General features: G+C 36.0%; 1 protein-coding gene across 3 annotated transcripts in view; it reads left to right on the top strand.

Annotated features, from left to right (window-relative positions):
* The window catches only part of MED13L (mediator complex subunit 13L), a 298,445-nt gene that overhangs the window by 221,921 nt on the left and 54,005 nt on the right, over positions 1-22,519 (top strand). For all 3 annotated transcript variants that reach the window (XM_058531495.1, XM_058531496.1, XM_058531494.1), the window contains exons 5-8: positions 13,027-13,172; positions 16,223-16,417; positions 16,808-16,996; positions 20,909-21,074. In XM_058531495.1, the coding sequence (XP_058387478.1) occupies positions 13,027-13,172; positions 16,223-16,417; positions 16,808-16,996; positions 20,909-21,074 (696 nt within the window). The remainder of the gene's footprint in view (positions 1-13,026; positions 13,173-16,222; positions 16,418-16,807; positions 16,997-20,908; positions 21,075-22,519) is intronic.

Genomic DNA, 22,519 nt, shown 5'->3' with positions numbered 1-22,519 from the left:
TGAGAGTGAAAGGGTAGAAAGGAGCAGTCATAGAGCTTGCTAATTTAATTTCTCTTATATGTGTGTGTGTGTGTGTGTATGTATATAAATACATACACGTGTATATGAAGGAAAATTGTTCACAGAGGCAATTTTGTATTGTAACAGCGTAATTGGTAACTCTTTTTCTTAGAAGGGTGATTATTCATAGAATTAGAATAATAATTTAACAGTTATAATACAAGTACTACCTCTCATTTAAAAAAAAATTATGTGCCATTAACTTTTCTGGACATTTTCATTGCCTTTGTAATCAAGTTTAACTTATAATTTAAAGGGAAGATATATGAAATAGTGAAAGAAAGCATCTCAGAGTTTTATAAAATAATTTAATCATCTTGTTATTTGAATATTATAATGCCACCCTCTTTTAAAAAGGAGATGGAAGTTAAGGCCTGTCCAATAAGAGAAAGGTCAGTATGCTAGTGAGTGAAGGATCTCAACATAGTCTTCGTGAAGGCTGCCAAAGGAAACGGTATGTTTTTAAGGAAAGTAAATGATAAAGTAACATTAGCAAAATATTCCCAAATGAGTGTCTATAGAGCAAGGCAAATTACTTCTAACAAGAGATTTGGTTAATGACAAGTTGGAAAGTGCGTAACACAGAAAGCATTTAGATAAAATTATCTAAATGCATTCTGCATTGTGAATCTGTTATCAAAACACTTCTACACTGTGAAAAGAATAGTTTATTAATATTCATAATACCTTTTGAAAGCACATGTAATACTTGCATTCTGAAAACTCAGTATAAGAAACAAAAAAATCTTTTTTTAAGATTTGAATATTATAAGAGAATAAAATGATCTGGAATACTAGTCTTTCCTTTTTTGCATTTATACAAGTCCTTCCCAACTGCATAGGCGCAACCCACACCAACCCCTTGTTTTTCCTAAGTAAACAGTTTTCAAAGTTGGTTTTTTTTCTGTCACTGGAAGTTACATACTACCTCCTTCTAGTAATAGTTAAACTTCCCATTTAAAAAATATTCACTATGCGCATCAACTGTTTTTGTTGTCCTCATGATGGAACTTGCTAAAGAAAAGTAATTTAATCTTTGGTTACGAATAAAACTGCATTCATCCATTCAGTGACTGTTTGTTAAGTGTGTGTGTCATGAGCTGTGCTAGGTGTTGGGGATACCAGCAGTGGGCAGACACAGTTCCTTTTCTCAGGAAGCGTACATTATGGTGGGGGAGACTGTCAAAGGATTCAATTGCAAATTATGACAAGCCCTGTGAAGGAAACAAATTGGGTGATGGAAGCATTGGACATGTGAATTAGTGAGACATGATGTTGGAAAGAGAGGATGAAACCACATTTCTTTCTTTATTGGAATATAGTTTTAGTTTTACTTATTGGACCTCCGGGAGTATACAATTTTAGCGAATTATGACAGTAAGATGGAATATATGATATTTTATAAATAATAGGAAAACCTTTTTTTTTTTTTTTTTTGCCAGACCTCTCTTCATTCCCATGGGTTCATGTCATTCCTTATATAAACTGATAATTCTTTAAGATTGCATAGAGTACAAACCAAATAAGATATTATATTATAATTATATGATGAGAGGTGTTTTTTTTTAAGGTTTAATATTGAAGTACAAAATTTTGACTGAGGTATCCTACCAGAACTTCTCCATCTTCATATTTCTACCCCTTTTAAAGTCTTTGGGATCTTGCTAAGCATGCCAGTGGGTACCATAGTCCCATGATAGTATTTTTGTTCCTTTTAAAGTTTTTAGGTACTTTGCTTAGGAAACTGTAAAATACTTAAGGGCTAATTCTGGTTTTATTTATTTCCATATCCCTAAATCTAGCAGTGTCTGGCACAAGATAGATAGATGTGCTTTGTAAATGTTTGTTGATTAAATGTTTTTCTGATGGTATGGGTGCCAGACAAGAAGTAAGTGCTCTTAGTAGCAGAGAAAAAAGACGTCCTGTGTGGAAAGAGCTAGAATGAGAAAGCTCTGTGGAGAAAATAGAATTGATTTTGGACTTTGAAAAATGAGCTTTAAGGAGAATGAAGGAGTGGGAAATTGTGTGGAGTAACAAGAATGTAGGTGGGATATGCACAAAGTATTAACCATTCCAAACTGGCTGTCATTGAGAGTTTGTACAGGGAAGTACTGTTTTAAATACTAAAAAAAAAAAAAGTGGGTTCCACCAGAGTAAAGAAGGCCTGGACCAATATGCAGGAGGGTTTAGATTTTTTCCTCTGGGCTGTGGGGGATTTTGACATGGAATTGAGTCATGTAGTTTTGATTACAAATATGTTTTAGGAGTATTGATTTGGCCATACTGCCAAATTAGGTGGATAATAGAGTAAAGGAACAGAATTCCTTAATGGCATTTACTGGAGAGAGCACCCTGTGGATGTATATGTCTAGTCCTTATTTATTCTGTGCTAGTGTCCTTTCTAGTCCAGAGAATATAAACTGCCTTAAGTCCCAAAGAGAGGTACACTATAGTGTATTCCGTAGCTGTCAGTGATATGCCCCAAGCAGATTCCTTGCAGAAGAATGGTTTAGAGAGACTGTCAGAAATCCTCAAGTCTGGGGGTAGGTATCCCATAATATATTCCTGGCTGGAATATCACAGCTTTAGACGTGTGTTCTTCTGCATTTATGACTCAGAATTCCAGGCTTATTTCGAGTCTGCTAGTAAAATGCTGGAAAATTTTAGAGGAAAGATACAAGGTATCACAAACTCAAGTATTAATGCAGCATCTACCCACGCCAAGCACCACGCTAAGTGCTGGGGTCCAAAATGGTAGATAAAACACAGTTTCTGTCCTCATAAAATTTAGTCAGATGGACTAGACATAAAACTTATGAACACTGAAGTGCTTTGATGGAGATATACACAGAGAAATATGGGAGCATTTAGCCTATGCTGGGATTTTAAAGATGATTTTTTGGAAAAGATTAGTAGGAGTTAGATGAAGGATAGGGGAAGTTGATTCTAGACAAAAGAACAGCGTGAACAAAAGCATAGACACATGCAGCGGCTTGGCATACGCAGTAAGTGTCCAGTCTGGAAGCAGAGTGGTCAGATGAGGCTGGAGGAGTGTGTACAGTGCTAATATTGAACATCGCCTTTAACATTCTTCTTGCACTGATTGCCAGGAGGGAGTAAGTTTATGTTACATTTAGCTATTCAGCGGTAGAAGAGATTTCTCTAACACAGGCTCCCCATGTATATCTCCCTCATGATGCCTGGTTTAGAGAGAGAGAGCAATAACTTGCCTAAAACCCTGATGTCTGGGGAAACTCCGAGGTGAGGTAGCAGCCGGTTGCTTTGACTCCTCACACACTGCCGTTGCCGTCTTTACCCCTGGGGTTACTTTGAAACAAAATATTCAGTTGGTTTCTTTCTTAGTTTAATTCTGAAAGAAATAAGTCTTTGAAGCTTAGAATAAACAGTTAGAAACATCTGGTGAAGTATTTTGAGCTATACTTGTAGCATAGATAAAATAAAATAAAGCACCCAGGGGGAGAGTGAGGGGGCAGAGAGGAGAGGGAAGGAGAAAGGAAGAGAGAAGAGAGAAGGAGGAAGGGAGAGAGAAAGAAGGGAAGAAGGAGAAGGGGGGAGAAGGCGGGAGGGGGAGAGGAAGCCTAAAGGGATTATAAGCTTCCCTAAGTTGTGTTATATACTTAAAGTAAGAATTTCATATTTTGGAAGTAGTTTAATAAATTGCTGTAGTGATTCCTTATCTCATCAATAGTGTTTGTATAGGGCACTTAAAATGACATTCTTGTGAATAATTTCCAGACATAATATAAGCCCAGGTGTTTCTTAGTAATAAAATAATTGTTCTAGCATTTATTTTACTTTTATTCTTATAATTCTTGATTTTTTAATAGAGCCAGTGGCAAATGCTAAAGCTATAAAACAAACCCCTATAAAGTCCTTAATATGAATGTTTTCCAATACTATACTTAGATTCTTGAATGTGAGTTTTAAAAAGAAAACTCAGTCAAACCTCTGAAACAAAATTACATTATAAACACACACACTGTCACATATAGGCTCCAAAAATTTCTCCTCCCGCCCCATCATCTTCTTACCTTCTTCTTCTTCCTCTCCCTTCTCCCTCTTCCCCCTCCTCTCTCCCTCCCTCATTCTCTCCCCGTCCTTCTTCTTTTATTCTTTTTTCTCTTCCTTCCTTCCTCCTTCTCTTTCTTCCTCTTTTCCCCTCTTACCCCCTCTATCTCATTCCTTTCCCAATATCTATGGAAAGAACATAACAGAGAGAGATCCTCACCATTTACAAACTGTTTTTAGATCCACAGTGCCTCTGAGCATTGTGGTTGATGTACCAGAGGTAATATTAGAAAGCAATGAGTTCTGTGGGGGGAAGGGGGAAGGGAAGAGAGTTATGGGGGGTTATAACTTATTTATATGATGAAGATAAGCCTGCTGAGGAGGTGGCATTTAAGCAAAACGTGTAGGAAGTGAGGGAGAGAGCCCTGTTGATATCTGGGAGGAAGAGTTCCAAGCAGAGGGAACAGTAAGTTCAGTGGCCCAGAAAGGGAATTGTGATTGGCTTGTTTGAAGAATAGCAAGAAGGCTTATTGGGCTGGAATGGAGAAAGGGAAGGGGAGAGAGAGCAGTAGGCCATTGGGTCAGAAAGGTAACTGGGGCTGGGTGTTGGCAATTTATTGGGTCTTTGATTTTATACTTTGTGAGATGTGGGCCACTGGAGGATCGCTTTCTGAGTTCCTTGCTCTGTCTCATTGGCTTTTGTCCTTGAGCCATTACTACCCTGTTGTAATTGCTGTGATTTGCTAATAAATCTTGATACTGGTAGGTTGTCTCTTGCTTCCTTGTTTTTCACAATTGCATTGGCTATTCTTGACTCTTTGTTCTTCTACATAAATTTAAGAATCAGCTTTTCAAAAAACTTCTTGGGGTAATGATTGGAATTGGTTTGAATTTATAGATCAATTTAGGGAGAATTGTAATCTTTATGATATTGATATCATATCTAGGAGTATGATACATCTTTTAAAAGAGTTTATATCTTCTTTTATATTCTTCAAACTGAATGCTCAGTAAATTTCTCCATGGAACTGTAACATGTCTTTTACTAATTTATTTTCTAGATACCTTTTAGTTTTCATTGCTAATGCTGATGGGGTATTTTTTTCCACTATATTTTCTAAATTGTATACAGGGATACAGCTGTTGTTAATCTTGTATCCACCAACCTTACAAATGTTCTTGTTCTCTTGTTAATTCTATTAGTCTTTCTATTGCTTACATAGAAAATCTAAGAGAATTATATCATCGGCAAATGTAGATAGCATTGCTTCTTCCTTTCCAATTTTTATACCTCTTTTTCCTTTTCTCATCTTATTGCATTGACTTGGAATCTAGGACAGTGTTGTGTGTAAGAGCAGATACCCTTGTATTGTTCCTTTTTTAAAAGGGAGATCTTTCTAAAGTTTTAACATTAAGCAAGATCATTGCTTTATCTGTTTGTTAGATAGTTCCTTTCAACTCCCAGTTTGCTAAAAGCTTATTTTAAAAATAATGATTATTGAATTTTCTGAATTTTAATATATGCTTTTTCTCTGTGTATTTAGGTGGATTCTTTGATTTTTCTCCTTCGTCTGTTAATTTACTGCATTACGTTAATGGATTTGCTGATGTTAATCGATTCGTATGTTCCAACATAAACCCTACTTGGTTGTATTGTAGATCTCTGGATCACTTCTGAATTTAATTAACTGTTATGTAATTTGGTATTTTTGTATCTGTGTTCATGAGTGAAATTGTTAGATAATGACTCTTTTTGTAACTAACTGTATCCAGTTTTGCTTTCAAAGCAAATGGAAAGAGTTAGGAGGTTTTCTCTTTATTATTTGTTGAAACAATTTAAATAGAGAGATTGATTGTTCCTTGAAAGTTTGGTAAAACCTCTAAGCTGGTGTTAAAGTGGGCAGATGGATTTCTTAGTTATTTAAAAAATATTTTCTAAATCTTCTGTTTTTATAGAAAATTACCCATTGCATGTGTTTCAGATTTATTGGCATAAAGTTACTTATAGCCTTTTTGTCATTAAAACATTCCTATTGTATCTGCGGTTCCTTCCTCTTTTTGGTTCCCAGGATTGTTTATTTGTGCCCCTCCCTTCTTGCATAGGCGTCTTCCCTACTTCCCTTCCTTAAATCTGTCTGCCTAGTGGTTTGTTTTGTAGTCTAAGGGACATATTTTGATTTTGTTAATCATTTCTATTGCTTTTTTTTTCTGTTTTATTAATATGTGTTTTGTCATTATTATTTTCATCCTTCTGTTTTTATTGAGTTTACTCTTTTTTGTTGTTATTTTCCTCATCTTGATTCATTGAATGCTTATCTCATTTATTTTAACACTTTCTTTTAGGCATATAAAGATATAAATTATTCTCTAAGTACTGTTTATCTCAGATTTTGACATGTATTACTTTCGTTGTCATTTGATTTAAAATATTTTGTGATTTCCATTGTGCTTTTCTCTATAACCCATGGTTTATTTAGGGATTACATGTTTTAAGTTTCCACACAAATAGATTTTATTTTAACCTTTTTTTTTCCCAGTTGTTGATTTCTAACTAAATTGCGATGTGATTGAAGAATGTGTAGTCTGTGTGATATCTGTTATTGAAATTTAGGACTTGTCCTAAATTGTCCATTTTTGCACATCTTCATGTGTTTTGGGAAAGAAAATAGATTTCTGGAAAGCCAACATATATACTCAAGTTTGTATATTTTTGTCATTCCTATTTTGTTTCCTTTGGTGTTCTTAATAATTTGCTTATTTTATTAAATACTGAGAAAAGTATGTTAAAATCTTTATTAGTTACAGATTTGTCAGTTTCTCCTTGTAATTCTACCAGTAATTTTCTTTATATATTTCTAAGTTATATTGCATACCATATGGCTGTGTACATACACATTCAAGATTGTTTAAATTTCTTGTTGAATTCCTCTGTTTATTACTATGTAGTGATAAACCTAAGTTTTAAAAATATTTTATTGTTTTATTTATTGTTATTTCTATACCAGCTTTATTTTTATTTGGATTCACCTGGCATATCCTTTTCTACCTTTTATTTTCATTTTTTTGGTGTGATTTTATTTTGTGTGTCTTTTGCAAGGAGGATATAGTTGGATTTACTTTATTTTTTCAGCCATTTGATCTTTGTCTTTTCGATAGGCAGAGAATGAATGAATTATACCTATATTTCTAAATTCAGCTTACACTAGTCTTCACTTTCACAATGATTCAACCACATTACCTCTTTTTTTCCTTTTGGTGAGGAAGATTGGCCCTGAACTAACATCTATTGCCAATCTTCCTCTTTTTGCTTGAGGAAGATGGTTCCTGAGGTAACATCGGTGCCAGTCTTCCTCTACTTTGTATATGAGTTGCTGCCACAGCATGGCTTGATGAGCGGTGTATAGGTCTGCATCCAGGATCTGAACCCGTGAACCCCAGGCTGCCAAAACAGAGTGTGCGAATTTAACCACTATGCCACCAGGCTGGCCCCCACATTACCTCTTTTTAAGAATTTCCTTTAAAATGCCAAACTCGCTCTAACTCAATACCTTTTCACATATAATTTTCTCTTCTTGGAATGGTCTTTACCACTTTCCTCTTTCTTAAGATTCAAGCCTCAGTTTAAATGCTCCTCCATTTTTTCAGGGAAGCTTTTCTCTGACCCATTCCTTTCTAAAACAGCACCTCTCCATTATTTTATATCTTAGTATCTTGTTTATTTCTTTTATAGTACAAAGGTTTTTTTATTTATAGATAATTTAGTGATGTTAGTATTAATACTACTATTATAGTAATCATTTTGTTTACGGGTTGATTATTTGATCTTAGTCATGAGAGGGAGAAAGATAAGGCAGTAGTCCTAAAGGGATGAGATGGTCAAGAGAAGGTATTTCAGGGTTGGGGGACCTGGAGCAAGTAAAGAGGTGGAAATAAAGACTATTCATGAGTGGGAGAGAATGAGTATAGGAGTACCTTTACAGAGAAAAGGAAATATGTAGTCTTCCAGGACTCTGGGGAATGGTGAGATAAGTGTTACTGCAGACGTGTTTAAGGTGAAAAAGAGGTTAAATAAAGAATTACCTGAATCAGACCTGATTTACTGAGTAAAGACTGGAGAATAAACGGAGTTGAGAAGGTTGGAATACTTATCGAGTGGTGTGCTCTTAAGAGAACAGGTGTGAGGCTCTGATTTTAGTTTGATTGAGTGAAATTACAATGATTTTGGTGCTATGGATTAATTTGCTAGTACCTTCTGGTATATAGCAGTAGGGATTAGTAGAAATGATACAGGGACTGGTTTAAGTTCGTCAGTGTGTGATCATACTGATGAGTGAATGTATTATATAGGGGTGAGTGGAGCATTGATCTAAGGTAGAGTATCATGAATGTACTGTGAACACTGTGTTAAGAAGGGGGACCTGAATTCTTATTCCAGCTGTGCTCTAAACTTCTTGTGTAACTTTGAGCACAGTTTTGCCTTCCTCCTGAATTAGAAAGGGATTGAACTTCATCAATTCTAAAGCCCTTTTCAATTTTCAAATGATGAGAGTATATGAAATAGAGTTGAGCAATTAAAGGGTTCAGGTAAAAGTGGGTGATGAAGAAGAAGCAAGAAAAGGTATGGAGCTTATAATAAGTTTTACCTCCTAACTTTATAATAACACTATATAACATAATATGTCTGTACAGTCACGTGCCGCATAACAGTTTTTCGGTCAACGACAGACTGTGTATGTGATGGTGGTCCCATGAGATTAGTACCATATAGCCTAGGTGTGTAGTAGGCTATACCATCTAGGTTTGTGTAAGTACATTCTATGACGTTCGCACAACAAAATCACCTAATGGTTTCTCAGAACGTATCCCTGTTATTAAGTGATGCATGACTGTAATTGTATTTGTAGAGCCTCTTGTTTTCAATATTCATTCAGAAATTGATCTTCTGTTATATTTATAAAAATATAAGTTGGGGGGCTGGCCCAGTGGCGTAGCGGTTAAGTTCGCACACTCTGCTTTGGTGGCCCGGGGTTCACCCGTTCGGATCCTGGGCACGGACCTAGGCACTGCTCAGCAAGCCATGCTGAGGCGGCATCCCACATAGAGCAACTAGAAGGATGTACAACTATGACATACAGCTATCTACTGGGGCTTTGGGAAGAAAAAAGGAAGAAAGTTGGCAACAGATGTTAGCTCAGGGCCAATCTTCCTCAAAAAAAAGTGCTTTATTTAAAAAAAAAATATATATATATAAGTTGGTAGAGAGATATAAATTAGTATCCTCATTTATAGACGAGCTTCTAGAGTAAAGAACATTACATTTCAAGTCCGGCTGTGCCTCTAAGAATGACATTGGCAAGCCAGACTTTTTAGCCCTATTTTCTCATCTGTAAAAGGAGAAGGATTGGCTTTTGTATAAGACTACCTCAATTTTACTTTTAGACAGGTTTCTAGATCAGAGAAATATGGTAGTTGTTACATATCTGCATTTTATCAAGACGTTTGACATGATCTTTTAGATTATCCTTTGTAGACAAGAAATAGTAAATGGGTGGCAGCACTCTGGTGAATTTGTAGCTTGGAAATTATCTGCTAAGATGACACAGGAGTCTATCCTCAATATAGTCTTTTTCACCATTTTTAGCAATGACTTGGGTAAAGATATTGACGGCTTGCTGATTGAATAGCCAGTATGTTAGATAACAGAATCAGAATCAAAGACGATCTCAGCAGGCCTCAGCTAAGAGCCACATATGACAAGCTGAAACGCCATGGATTCCTCTAGTGCACTCTGGTCAGGCCAGCAAGCACACTGCACAAGGATGGGAGGCAGGCTTCCTTCAGACCTTGTCCCCGTTACATTCTGTGTGACATACGGCCCCACATTCAACAAGTATAGAAGAACATTGTGAATTCCCTCTTTCTCCCCCAGTCATGCCACTTTGTTCTACAAAGGCAAACAAAATTATTAGGTTTTTAAAGTGTATCCTTCCAGAGAAATTGTATGCCAGTGTAAGAAAATAGTGAGTGCATATATTTTCTCCCCCTTACCCATTTTTGTAAAAATGGGAGTATATTATTCACAACTGTTTTGTACCTTGGTTTTTTTCTTATCTTTATGAGTTTGTGTTTGAGGTTTTCCTATATCGGTATGATAATTTTCTTTTAAGTGGTTGCACAGTATTACTTTGTAGGGATGTATCATAGTTGAGTTAACCAGTCCTTTACTGATAGACGTTTTGGCACTTTTCAGCCTTTAACTATTACAAGCAATGCCGTGGTAGTAACTGTACAGTAGTTTTATCTGTGGGATAAAATCTTAGAAGTGGCATTGCTAGGTCAAAAGGGAATTCTACTTTCTAGTGTCAGTATTGTCATCCCTGCTGTCTTGTTTCATGTAATCTTAGAAAAAACAGAATTTTATAGCTGGAAAGTGATTTAGGTACCATCAGGTTCAGTAGTTCTCAAAGTGTGGTCCTTGGGCTAAGAGTAGCAGCAGCATCAATTGGGAACTTGGTACAAATGCGGATTCTCGAAGCCCACTCTGGACCTCCTGAATCAGAACTTCTGGGAGTTCCAGCAGTTTGTGCTCACAGCTGATTTTACATATGAGGAAACTGTGATCAGAAAGGTGAAGTAACTTACCTTTACCTTTCATCAGAAGGGTGAAGTAATTTACAAAATTATATAGTTACTGGTGGCCTCTGTTATATTTCCACCATATTTTTCTTATGTTGTTTTAATCATCTTTTTTGAAAAGACATTTTGTTTTTAAAGTTATCAATATAAAAAAATAGGTCATTGATTCAATTCCTACGTTTTTCATTTGTGCTTCTCCTCTGTGACTTTTGGGACATAGCAAATTTGAATGAATACTCTTTGAAGTTTTCATCATTTCCTTTAGATTCAGTTGACTTTTTAAAACCAAAAGGCTCCCTGTTATTTTTCACACACAAGGGTTTTTGTTGTCTCAAGGGGTGACCTCTGACTTCTTTTTCAGACTCCTTTCCCATCATGTCATATCTTTCCTCCCTTTGGTGTTTCCAGGCTGTATCCTGTTCTTAGCTACATCTCCTCCTTGCCTCATACTCTCTCTTTTACTTTTTCTTTTCTCTCTACTTCTGAAACCCTGTTTTCATTTGTTCTTGTCTTCTTGAAGAATCTGGATCTTCCAAATTGAAAAAATCAGTACACTTTAGCTTTCTTATGGCATTTTGTTTTTATTTCTATTTCTGTATTTGTGTCTGGCTTTATTTTATTGATATGCATTCATACCAATCTTTTGTTAGCTCATATGCTTCTTGAGGGCAAGGATCATGTTTTATTCATTGTTACTTCAGGGTCCTTGCACCATTCTTTGCACTTACTAGTTGATAGATAAATGTTGGTTGCATTTGTTCTCATGTACAGTTGGGAATCTTACTGGAATAGAGGATATATTCTGTGCTATACTCAATATCTATAACTCTAACCAGTTGCTTTATAAATATGCTCTTGACTATGTGGAGTGCTGAAACCCCACCACTGAATTTTGCAGATGGAAAATTAACCAGTTCACAATCAGTAAACCTATATTTTGGTCCTCTTATGTGCCAGGCATATTGTTGTGTGTCGAGGATGACTATATGTTTCTAGTGTCATTTTTATAAAGGACGGCACATTTTTACTATTGATACTGTTTTATACCTGTATGCATTTACATTATATGCATTGTTTCTTCTTTGTGAAGTTGAAACTTAGAAGTTTGGTGTCAAGGGGATGTTTAAATTTATCAAAATTCTTAGAAAATTTTAGTTACTATCTTACGTACACTCTGTTGTGCTAAATACCCAAATATCAAAACTGGGTGTTTCCTATTGATGAAACGTCACATTTTAGTAAAACACAAAATTTTCTCAGGTTATCTCAACATACTTGTCAAGGAAGAATATATATGCTTCACTGTGTGATAGAGTAAAAATTTTATCATTTTTATTTCAATTTTTCCTTAAAGCATTATATTTTTATACTTAAACAAAATGTAATTTTTTTGAGTAGCACTCAAAATATACTTTAGAATACTTTAGAGAATTTTTGAAAAGAAGCAGATCTTGGAGATGATTTTTTAAATGGTGGTTGTCTGACCTACAGTGATTTTGGTTCATCAGGCAAATGTTCTTGTGAGCTGTCTTGAGAAATGGAGATGTTTTGGCTGGCTTCGGGCCAGAATTAACAACTTTGAAAGAATGTGCCACTGTAGTAATTTTGAAATTATTTTTCTCAAAGACACATCATTTTTATCAATTTTTAGCTAATTGTGTGGAAAATGGAGAAGTGGAATGCTTTAATAAAATTTTGTGATCAGAAGTAAATTGTAAAAATTAAATGTAATAGATTAGCAGCCATTTAGAGACTTGTATTACCTTAACAGTTGTATGTTGGGAATTTACATACAGCAGTGTCCTTAATTGCTATTTTTAGATCAACAATTTTAACCTTATTGTAATCTTGTAAGCTTGTAAATTTGATGTTACTGTTATGTCATACAAAACATAAACCAAAGTATTTTGTCATTGTTTCTAGAATCAGTTAAAAGCCAGTTCAGATACTAGTACATGAGAAGGTAGAAAAATGTTATGGTTCTTTTTCTGTCCTTAGGAGTTTATAGTCAGCATAAGAGACTTTATGCAAATGAAACAGGAAGCATTCTGCACAATAGCCTTCAGAATTTTACAATGCAACATAACTAATTTTTCAGATATATCTGGAAGATTTAATTTAGTTTGTCAACAAGTTATTGTTATATTATTTGCCCACGATCAGTTTATACTATTAATATCATCAGAGGCAAGCTTTGCTGGATGGTCATAAAGTAAACCTGTTTCCCATCTGTAGTTCTTGTGCCTAGTACCCATTTCCTACCGAAATGTAGAGTTGAGTTTCTCATTGTTTCTTTTTTAGTGAGCATTTGTCCTGTGCTTTCACCTTCTTTCTTCATGGGGAAAGTAATGTATGCACAAGTGTGGAGATTGCCCAACACCAGCCAATTTATTTGATCAATGAGGAACATATACACATGGCCCAGTCTTCACCTGCACCATTTCAAGGTAAGTAAACGGCGATGTCCCTGCCGTCCACCTTTCACCCACCAAGAGGACAGCCACCTTGCCTAGTAAGGTTTTACAGAATGAGATATTATCTTAAATGGACATTTTAAAGCTAAACTTAAGGGTCAATTTCTGAAGAAGAAATGAAAGACCACCATTTTACAATTAAGTAGTAATAGCTTGCTAGTTTTTTGCCTAAAGCTTATCACATATACAACATGGTCTTACGTGAAGTTGTATTGAGGAATAAAATGTAGAGAATTTCCTTCAGAACAAAAGAAGATCAATAAGTATTTGAAAAATAGAATCCAGTGAGTCATTGAGAAGTCTTATAAATTAAAGATTTTCATTGTTTTGTTTGTTCTATGGTTTCAAGAATATAATGACTTACAGAAAATTACTATTACACAGTATTTGACATTTCAAGCAAAATCAAATTTCTAGAGTTGTGTAGAATATAGTTTCTTCAGTGATGTTAATATCTTTATTATTTTCTTTGAATTACAAACTACATTGGTTGTAGATATTTGGTTGTAATTTAACTTACGTTCATATATTTATTAATTCTCAGCTTATCACCTAGATATCGCCAAAATAACTCTATGTCCCTTCTCTCTAATTGTGCATCCTAAAGCTTTGGTTTTTGTCTTTGGAATTCAGAATTTTCTATGAATAACTGTTTTTTGTTTTGTTGTGTTTTTTTTTTTTTTTTGAGGAAGATTGGCCCTGAGCTTACATCTGTTGCCAATCTTCCTCCTTTTTTCCTTTTTTCTTCCCAAAGCCCCAGTAGATAGTTGTATGTCATAGTTGTACATCTTTCTAGTTGCTTTCCGTGGGACACTGCCTCAGCATGGCTTGATGAGCGTTGCGTAGGTCCGCGTCCAGGGTCTGAACTGGCAAACCCCAGGCCACCGAAGCAGAGCCCCTGAACTTAACTGCTACACCACGGGGCCGGCCCTTATGAATAACTGTTTTTAAATGTTATAATATTAGATTGAACCATATGGAAAAATCTTTTTTGGTTCAGGCTAATTTATCATTACTAGAGATGTCTGATTGAAATAGTCTTAGTATATCACACATTGTAGTTTTCAAAAAACACTGATATTTTAACAGACTTAAGTATTTTTATTGATATAACAGCCTATCATATGAGTGTTTAGCTTCCGTATTATTTATGATTGCTTTTTGGTTTTCTGGGAATGATTCTGATTTAATTTGATGAAAACATCTGTTTCTTGCCCTAAAGATAATTAAGCTTTTTTTTTAAGGTAAAAAAAGAACATTGAATCCTCATTTAACTGTGTCCTAATTATCACTTACATTTTTTCCCCCTCTTACAACACATTTTAAGCTATATACTTTATCATCTGTAATTTGGGGTGTTTTACGCACAAACTGCTATAAAATTCAAAACAACCCGATTCTCAAAGTGTACGCTTAAGAATTGTACCATATATGCATATTATGGATTGCCAGAATTATTTAAATACTATGTTTCCTTGACTGTGAAGGTGCTGAGGGCCATCTCACTTCATTGTAGACTTTTATCACTCAAAATAAAAGCATTTATTTATGATAACAGCAGAAGGAATTATTATTAGTCATGAGGGAACTAACCTTCTAAGTTGGGAAAGATAATATTAGCAATACCAGGTCCCTGTAGGCCACTTATTTTAAATCTTACTAGTTTGTTACTAATGCCTCAAATTATAGAAGATGTTTGTGGGACGTTATCCTGTTTCTTTCTTTCCCATGATTGGTGTGGAGGAGGTACATTCTTAGGGCAGCTGTTGGCTTATTGATGATTATAGTGAACATAAGCAAGCATATTGATGTGGGAATTTCCTAGAAGTGTTAATACAGGAAAATTGCCCTTGATTGACTGTGTTGGTTGGAGTCAGTACTTTTATCCCTTTTGGATCAGTGAGGAGTAGCAGAAAGGCACCAAGAAATATATGTTGTCTATAGCTATCTCTGTCTTGATTAATGTGAATATCACCCAGCTGTTAAAAAAAAAAGACATCAAAAAAAAGGACATCTCGTTTAATGACTTTGCTGAGATATTTTAAAAATAGGATTGGCCCAGCCCCCAGTGGCCTAAGTGGTTCAGTTTGGCATGCTACACTTCGGCAGCCCAGGTTCGATTCCTGGGTGCAGACGTACACCACTCATCTGGCAGTGGCTGTGCTGTGGTCGTGCCTCACATACAAAAAAGAGGAAGATTGGCCGTGGGTGTTAGCTCAGGGTGAATCTTCCTCAGCAAAAAATAAAAACAAAAGTTAGGATTAAGAAGAAGTGACCTTTATCCCCAGAAGAGTATTATTCAGAAGGTTGAAATACTCACCCCCAGGCTAAGAACTGACTGGGTTATACTACATTCTTGTGTCTAGCTCAGTGAAAATGACATCAAGGTCAAATACTGAAAGAGAAAGATAGAGGGACTTTGAGTCCTTTACTTTGAGTAAAATAAATTTTATTTAGAGTTGTTTCATGAAGAGACCTTCAAAACAGTCATAAATGAAATTATAACTAAGCATTATATTTCAGACTTGGTACATTAAGACTTTTCTGCTATTAAAAGTTTTATTTACTTATATTATGTTTTAATTACCACAGATATTTGGGGAGTCTCAGGAACCATAGGAAAAGTGTTCAAGTTCTAGGCAGGTTTGGGGGTCTATGTATTGAATAGTTTTCTTCTGTTATGGAAGATTCAGTGTTCACGTTGTATGAACTATTATCAAGCAGATGTGTATATGCTTTAATATATAGATAAGTTATATATTGTGTATTAATATAGTTGTCTGATAGTGTTATACCTCCCCTATTTGATTTCCTTCCAAAATTGATGTGAGTTGAGAAGCATATAAATAAGAAATACTAAAATGAGAAACTTAAAACTCATAGTTTAAGAGGAATTAGGAAATAAAGAGCAATATACATTAAGTGATGCTATGCTTTACCCTAAAATTACCGGATGTAGCATTACACTTAAGTAGGAATTATTACTCTGATCTGTCACATATGTTTCTTTTCCCTGTCTTTAGTACTGGTAAGTCCTTATGGCTTAAATGGCACGCTAACAGGCCAAGCATACAAGATGTCAGACCCAGCCACCCGTAAGTTGATTGAGGAATGGCAGTATTTCTATCCAATGGTGCTGAAAAAGAAAGAAGAATTGAAAGAGGAAGAGGAGTTGGGATATGATGATGATTTCCCTGTGGCAGTTGAAGTAATTGTTGGTAAGAGAAAATATTCTGCCTGAAGAACTTTATTCTATCTTCTTCATCTTCCTTAATTTAAAAAGATAATCATTCAGATTCATCAAAAATAATCTCCATAATTTTCCCATCTTTTTTTATTCTCTTGATACAGTGGTGTATGCTGAGTAGTTATCTTGCCTGAAGCACCAATGGTCCCTGTATTCCAAATGCGATTATCATAATGTTGGAACACATGTTTAAACAGCTATTAACTTATGAAAGAATGGAACATATCACTTTTGGCAGTATCTAATGAGCATCTCATTTTCACCATTGAGCTTTGACTCTGACCACTGGAATAATAAAGTTGGCAGTCTAGTGTGAACTTTTTCTCAGGCCTGGTTCTCTCCTTGCTGTCTTTTCTTACAGGTGGTGTTCGCATGGTTTATCCATCAGCTTTTGTTTTGATCTCTCAGAATGACATCCCAGTTCCTCAGAGTGTTGCCAGTGCTGGAGGCCACATTACAGTTGGGCAGCAGGGACTTGGTAGTGTGAAGGACCCAAGTAACTGTGGGATGCCTCTCACCCCTCCCACCTCTCCAGAACAGGCTGTCATAGGTGAGTACAATCCAGGAACCTCCTGGGTGGAAGAGATCCCAGAAAATCATGTAGTTCCCTTGCCACAGAGCAGGTGAGAAAACTCAGATTGAAAAATTCCTGCTGGAAGAGATTGAGATAGAGTAACATGAGACTTTTACAAAATGGAGAATGAAAATTTTAAACAATATTTATATGTTTCAGAGTTTTAATTGTGCCCATATCAGTCTTTACTCCAATTAAACAATTTAGCTATTTCTCTTAAGTTCTGCCCCTTAATAGGTACATATGTGTGCATGTGCACACGCGCACACACACACACACAGTTGGGAGACAAGATGTATGTTGCCTTTTTTTTTAACAAACATGAAACAGTAGGTCAGAGAATGGCTGAAGCCTTTGCCCAATTGCCTGTTGCCAGCCAGGGACAAGTCTTGGATAATTCTTTCCCTATTATAACGTTAAACCAGCATCCAGGAACCCTGAATAAATGCTTTGTCCTATCAGTAATCTGTCTACGTTAATGAAAAATATTAATTACATGTGAAAACTTTGACAATTTAGACAGTCTTTCTTCACAGAAAAATTCAAAAATTGTTTAAATCAGAGGTTCTGCCTTCTTTGTTGAGCAGTGTATTCCCTATATTAACTTTTTTGTTGTTGTGGTTGACCCCATTTTAGTTGGAAATGTCGTCATTGAGGAGAAGGTACTCCACGCTTGAGCTGCAGTGGGGTCATTGGGCATTTAATGCGGGCCGTGTTGGCAGGAGCATCAGAGCAGTAACATCTTGGCTGCTAGCCTTTGAAAGCAGGCTGCCAAGCGTGGTGTGCACTTACATGGTGGTTTTCGTGAGGGTGAGGGAAGACACTATGTCAGAGTTTCTAGCATAGCGCTTGCCATGTAGTAGGCATTCAATAAATGTTCATGATTAGACAGTATATTGGGGAAAAGCGTAGGCGTTGTGACTGAACACACCTAATTTTAAAACCTGGCTATAGCTTTTCCTAGATGTGTGGCCTTATTTAACCCTCATACTTGTTCTGCACCTCAGTTTCCTTCTCTGCTAAGTACTACGTACTTTACAGGGTGGTTGTACGTGTTAGGTAATCTACTTGACGTTCTGTAAGCAGTAAAGCAATATACAAATGGTAGTGTAAAAAATTTAGAGCAGTACTCAAAACTCCAGTTTCAGCACATATTATTAAATTATGTGGAAGGAATTGCTCAGTGTGTGGGAGACATAGAAATGGACAACACATAGCCTCTGTTTTTAAGACCCATGTAGTTGCTAAGATGGTGAAAAGATGTACATCCAGCTCTAATATGGTGGAGTGAAGAATTTGGATGGTCCCTTGTTGAAAGGATTTGCCATCAACTAAGTTTTATTAAAACTACTTTAAACTGAAGAAGAAAAAAAAACACTTTTATAGTCTCTTATAATAATCAGCAGAGAGAAGATGTATTAATATAAAGATTAGAATTATCAGTATTTTGGAAAGTTTTAATCACATTTCATGTCAAGGTTTGGATTTTTATCAATTATACTGCATAATTTGTCATCAGTTTTTGTTTATCTGTTCATTTTTGTTTTGTTTTACTTAGTGAAATTTGTATTCAACTTAAAATTGAAGGCGTGCTGTGTGCATGATGGCTTAACAGAGCTCTATCAGTTCAGAACTCTAAATTTCATAATTCAAAAACAAGAGGTTTTGTTTATGGTGGGTTTCATTGTGGACTTCATAACCATAGATCTTCTAATTCCTGCCCCTGTAACTCTATGTATATCATTGTGCTAGTCCCTGGGTGAATAAATCCCCTGATACCTCCTCACTCCCTAAAAAAAACAAAAAAACTAAAAAGCAACTGGCATCTTTGTCATAAAGTGGATTTGTCCAAATTTTCATATCATGATATGTTGAATTACAGCTTAGGATGCTTCATGCTCCATCAGAGAAAATCCTGCTCAGCCTTGTCATTCTGCAGTTGACTAACATTGAGCATTGCCGTGTTTTCCTAGATATAGGACAGAGTGGGTTACTTTGCCCCCTAAAATGGCCACGAGTCTCCTCGAGTAGCAGGGGACCTAGGAGGGCCAGTTACATCTGGTGAAATCACGCATGCCTCGTGTGGATAGGTACATCAGCTCGCCTCTTCTCTTTGTGGAGATAATTGGGGGAAACAACGTTTAGTATGCATTTAACAGCATGGAGTACAAGTCATATTTAATTCCATGTAAGATATTACCCATATTTTAGTTAAATCATTAAAAGCTATTGAAGAACATTAAGCTGACGTTAACCAGAAAAGACTCTGTGGCTTGTTTTCTCCACCTCTCATCTTTTTTGGTCATAAATTATTCCCTTATGATATCATGAACATAGGATCTCTTTAGATATATATATTGTAAGGTGTTTGGGGTGAAAGGCTGTGTTATTTATGTCTGTTCGTTTCTTTACTTTGCTTAATTTTATAATAGGCATCTAAAATCCATTGTAAAACCGACATGAGGTGGTTTTTTTTTTTTTTTTTTTTTTTTCTGAGGAAGATTAGCCCTGAGCTAACATGTGTGCCAATTCTCCTCTGCTTTTTCTGTGGGTCGCTGCCACAGCATGGCTGACAAGTGGTGTAGGTCTGTGCCTGGGATCCAAACCTGCAAACCCGGGCCGCGCAAGCAAAGCGCGCCAAACTTAACCACTACGCCATGGGGCCAGCCATGAACCAAGTCAGAGAACTTTTAAGATAAAAGGTAGCAATGAAAGACCAAATTTCTTGTCTCCTTTAATTTATCTCATTTGTAATATAACAGTACTTTTCTGGGGGACAAGAAAGCTTCAGTTCCTTAGGACGTAAGCATGTGGGGTTGGTTTTTTTTTCCTTTTCTTTTTTTTAAAAAAATAGAGCTAAGTCTAGCCATTCAACCCATATGTTGTGTTGCATTGATACCAAGAACATTAGTTTGTGATATAAGGTTGCTTCTTTATTTTTCAGTTGAGAGTGGAGGCTTCCAGAGTACTTTAAATTGATTATTTAGGTCAAGATGTTTTGCATCATAGTTCTATTGAGAATAAAACCCACAATATATTTATGAAATCAAATAGATGAAAGTAATTGAATCAGAATTTAATACTGGAAAGTGACCTCAGTATTTGTCTTGTATGAAATAGAAGTAGTAAAATACTCATAATATAACCAATAACCAGTATTATCAGCAATTGTAGTGGACATAATAGAAGGAAGTGGATCACATACCAACTGTAGTTGGGAAAACAAAGTGGAGTTATTAGAGAGAAACCAGTGACTTTTTAATCCTCAGATATAAAATGTCAAGACAACCTCTTTCAGTGTTTTAGTACTAAGCTTTCATAAATAGTGTCAGGCATAAGGACAAACAGTTCCACACACAAATTTGAAATTTGACCTTGTTAAAAGCTTTGTGCCATTAAGTTCTTATTCCTACCCACGGCACTGTGTGCAGTTGTTACACAACCGTGTAGTTAAATGAGCATAAAGCTCCCTCTACTGTTTTGTTCTGCCTTGAAACTTATTTATTGCATTGGGATTTGAAAATTTAAGACATCATGCGTGTTTATGTCTTTAATATTGTGATGTATGAACCCTTCTGTGTAAACTGTCTCCAATACTGTGGAGTAGGAAGGCCAGTGTATGGGTATGCCCATGAGGGTGTGTGCGTGTTGATGTGATTAACTGTTTTAGGGAGAACACAAAGAATCATACAAAGTGCCAGAAAAAAAAATTGACTGACACAAATGGTACTCATAGCCTCAGATAGTGTTATTGCCAGGGGATGGGGGCAAGGCTACATGAATATGAGTTTCAACAATTAAAATATTGATGTTTAATAAGCCCACAGTCTATGCACTAGAAGACTGTTTCAGAAAATTCTGACGTTCCAAATTGTCTTTCTTTTCCAGGTGAGAGTGGAGGTACACAGAGTGCTGTCAGTCACCTAGGTTCCCAAGACGGGGGGATGATAACTATGCATAGTCCAAAGAGATCGGGGAAGATTCCTCCAAAACTCCACAATCATATGGTCCATCGAGTCTGGAAGGAATGCATCCTCAACAGATCCCAGTCCAAGTATGTTTTTTGCATAGTGTCTGGATCATGGTTTAGTAACCATCTCTTGGATTACTACATGAAGAGGATCAAGCACACTGTGTTATTGTGTGACCAAACCTGAGGGGTCATTGGATTGGTATTTCATCTTTTCGAACATAATAGCATAAAATTCAGAACAAAGATGTTAAAATGAAGACGTTTACTTGATTTGATTATCCAGGAAATTTTTGAAGTTCCTGGTTGTCTCAAGATTGATGGTGTTCATCTGACATTTTTTAGCACAGATGGCTCAAAAATTCACTCTGAGTGTCAGGACAGTAATCAGTGGGTTTTGTTTTCCTTTGTATACCAATTTATCAGTTTCCTATTTACAAAGAGAAATGACCTTCTTTGCCATTTTTTCATGTTTGCCGTGTTATCTTTTAATTGACAATACATTTCTGAACTGAACTGGTGACACTTAGAAGGGGTGTCGACCAGCTGCTGTGCTTCTTTTTGTTGATTTGGGGAAACTATATTCTTTTCTGCCTCTACCCAACTTTTCTCCCTCCCCTGCCCTCCTCTCCTCTCTCCTTTCCTCCTTCCTCCCTTCTTTTTCTCCCTTCCCTCCTTCCTTAACATATTTTTGGAAAAGAGGAAGAATTGATTCTAAGAAGAGACTGGTAGTGATTATTTTAATTGTGTGAATGATGCTGACAAACAGTAGTCAATAAGTGCTATTCCACTCATCAAAATATATGTAAACATATTCAGCATGTTTTCATATGACTGAGATGTGCACTTTCTTGACTGCTGCAGGTAAACAAATGATTTTTGATTCTCTGGAACAGGATAAATATGGACATTCTTGTCTATAACTGCTAAGAATCCACTCAGAAGTCAATTCAATGTTTCTTTCTTTTTTTTTTTCATAATTTTATTTATTTATTTTATTTTTTCCCCCAAAGCCCCAGTAGATAGTTGTATGTCATAGCTGCACATCGCTCTAGTTGCTGTATGTGGGACGCAGCCTCAGCGTGGCCGGAGAAGCGGTGCGTCGGTGCGCACCCGGGATCCCAACCCGGGCCGCCAGCAGCGGAGTGCGCACACTTAACCACTAAGCCATGGGGCCGGCCCAATTCAATGTTTCTTAAGTGACTATTATTCAAAGTTTTGTATACAGATTTAAAACCTGTTCTTTGGACCTAGCTTTTAGAAAATTCATGCTGTGTGTTTATTTCCCAATGAATTAGTTCTAGAATAGGCTGCTGAAGAAGATGTAGTAGATAAAATCTAAAATAGAATGGAAAATCATGTCATTTTCTATAATTAAAAAGGTATCTCTAGTCACTTACAAATGATCCTTTCCTTTAGAATATTTGGTACAGATCTTTTTCACTTCTATTTGCAACGCCTAGACAATTCCCAAGTTAACATTTTCTTTTTCTTTTCCTTTCTTTTACCATCTTTGATTCTTATCACTA

The sequence above is a fragment of the Diceros bicornis genome, chromosome 35, assembly GCF_020826845.1.
Source record: "Diceros bicornis minor isolate mBicDic1 chromosome 35, mDicBic1.mat.cur, whole genome shotgun sequence".
NCBI lineage: Eukaryota > Metazoa > Chordata > Mammalia > Perissodactyla > Rhinocerotidae > Diceros > Diceros bicornis.
This window is presented reverse-complemented; position numbering and strand designations above follow the sequence as displayed.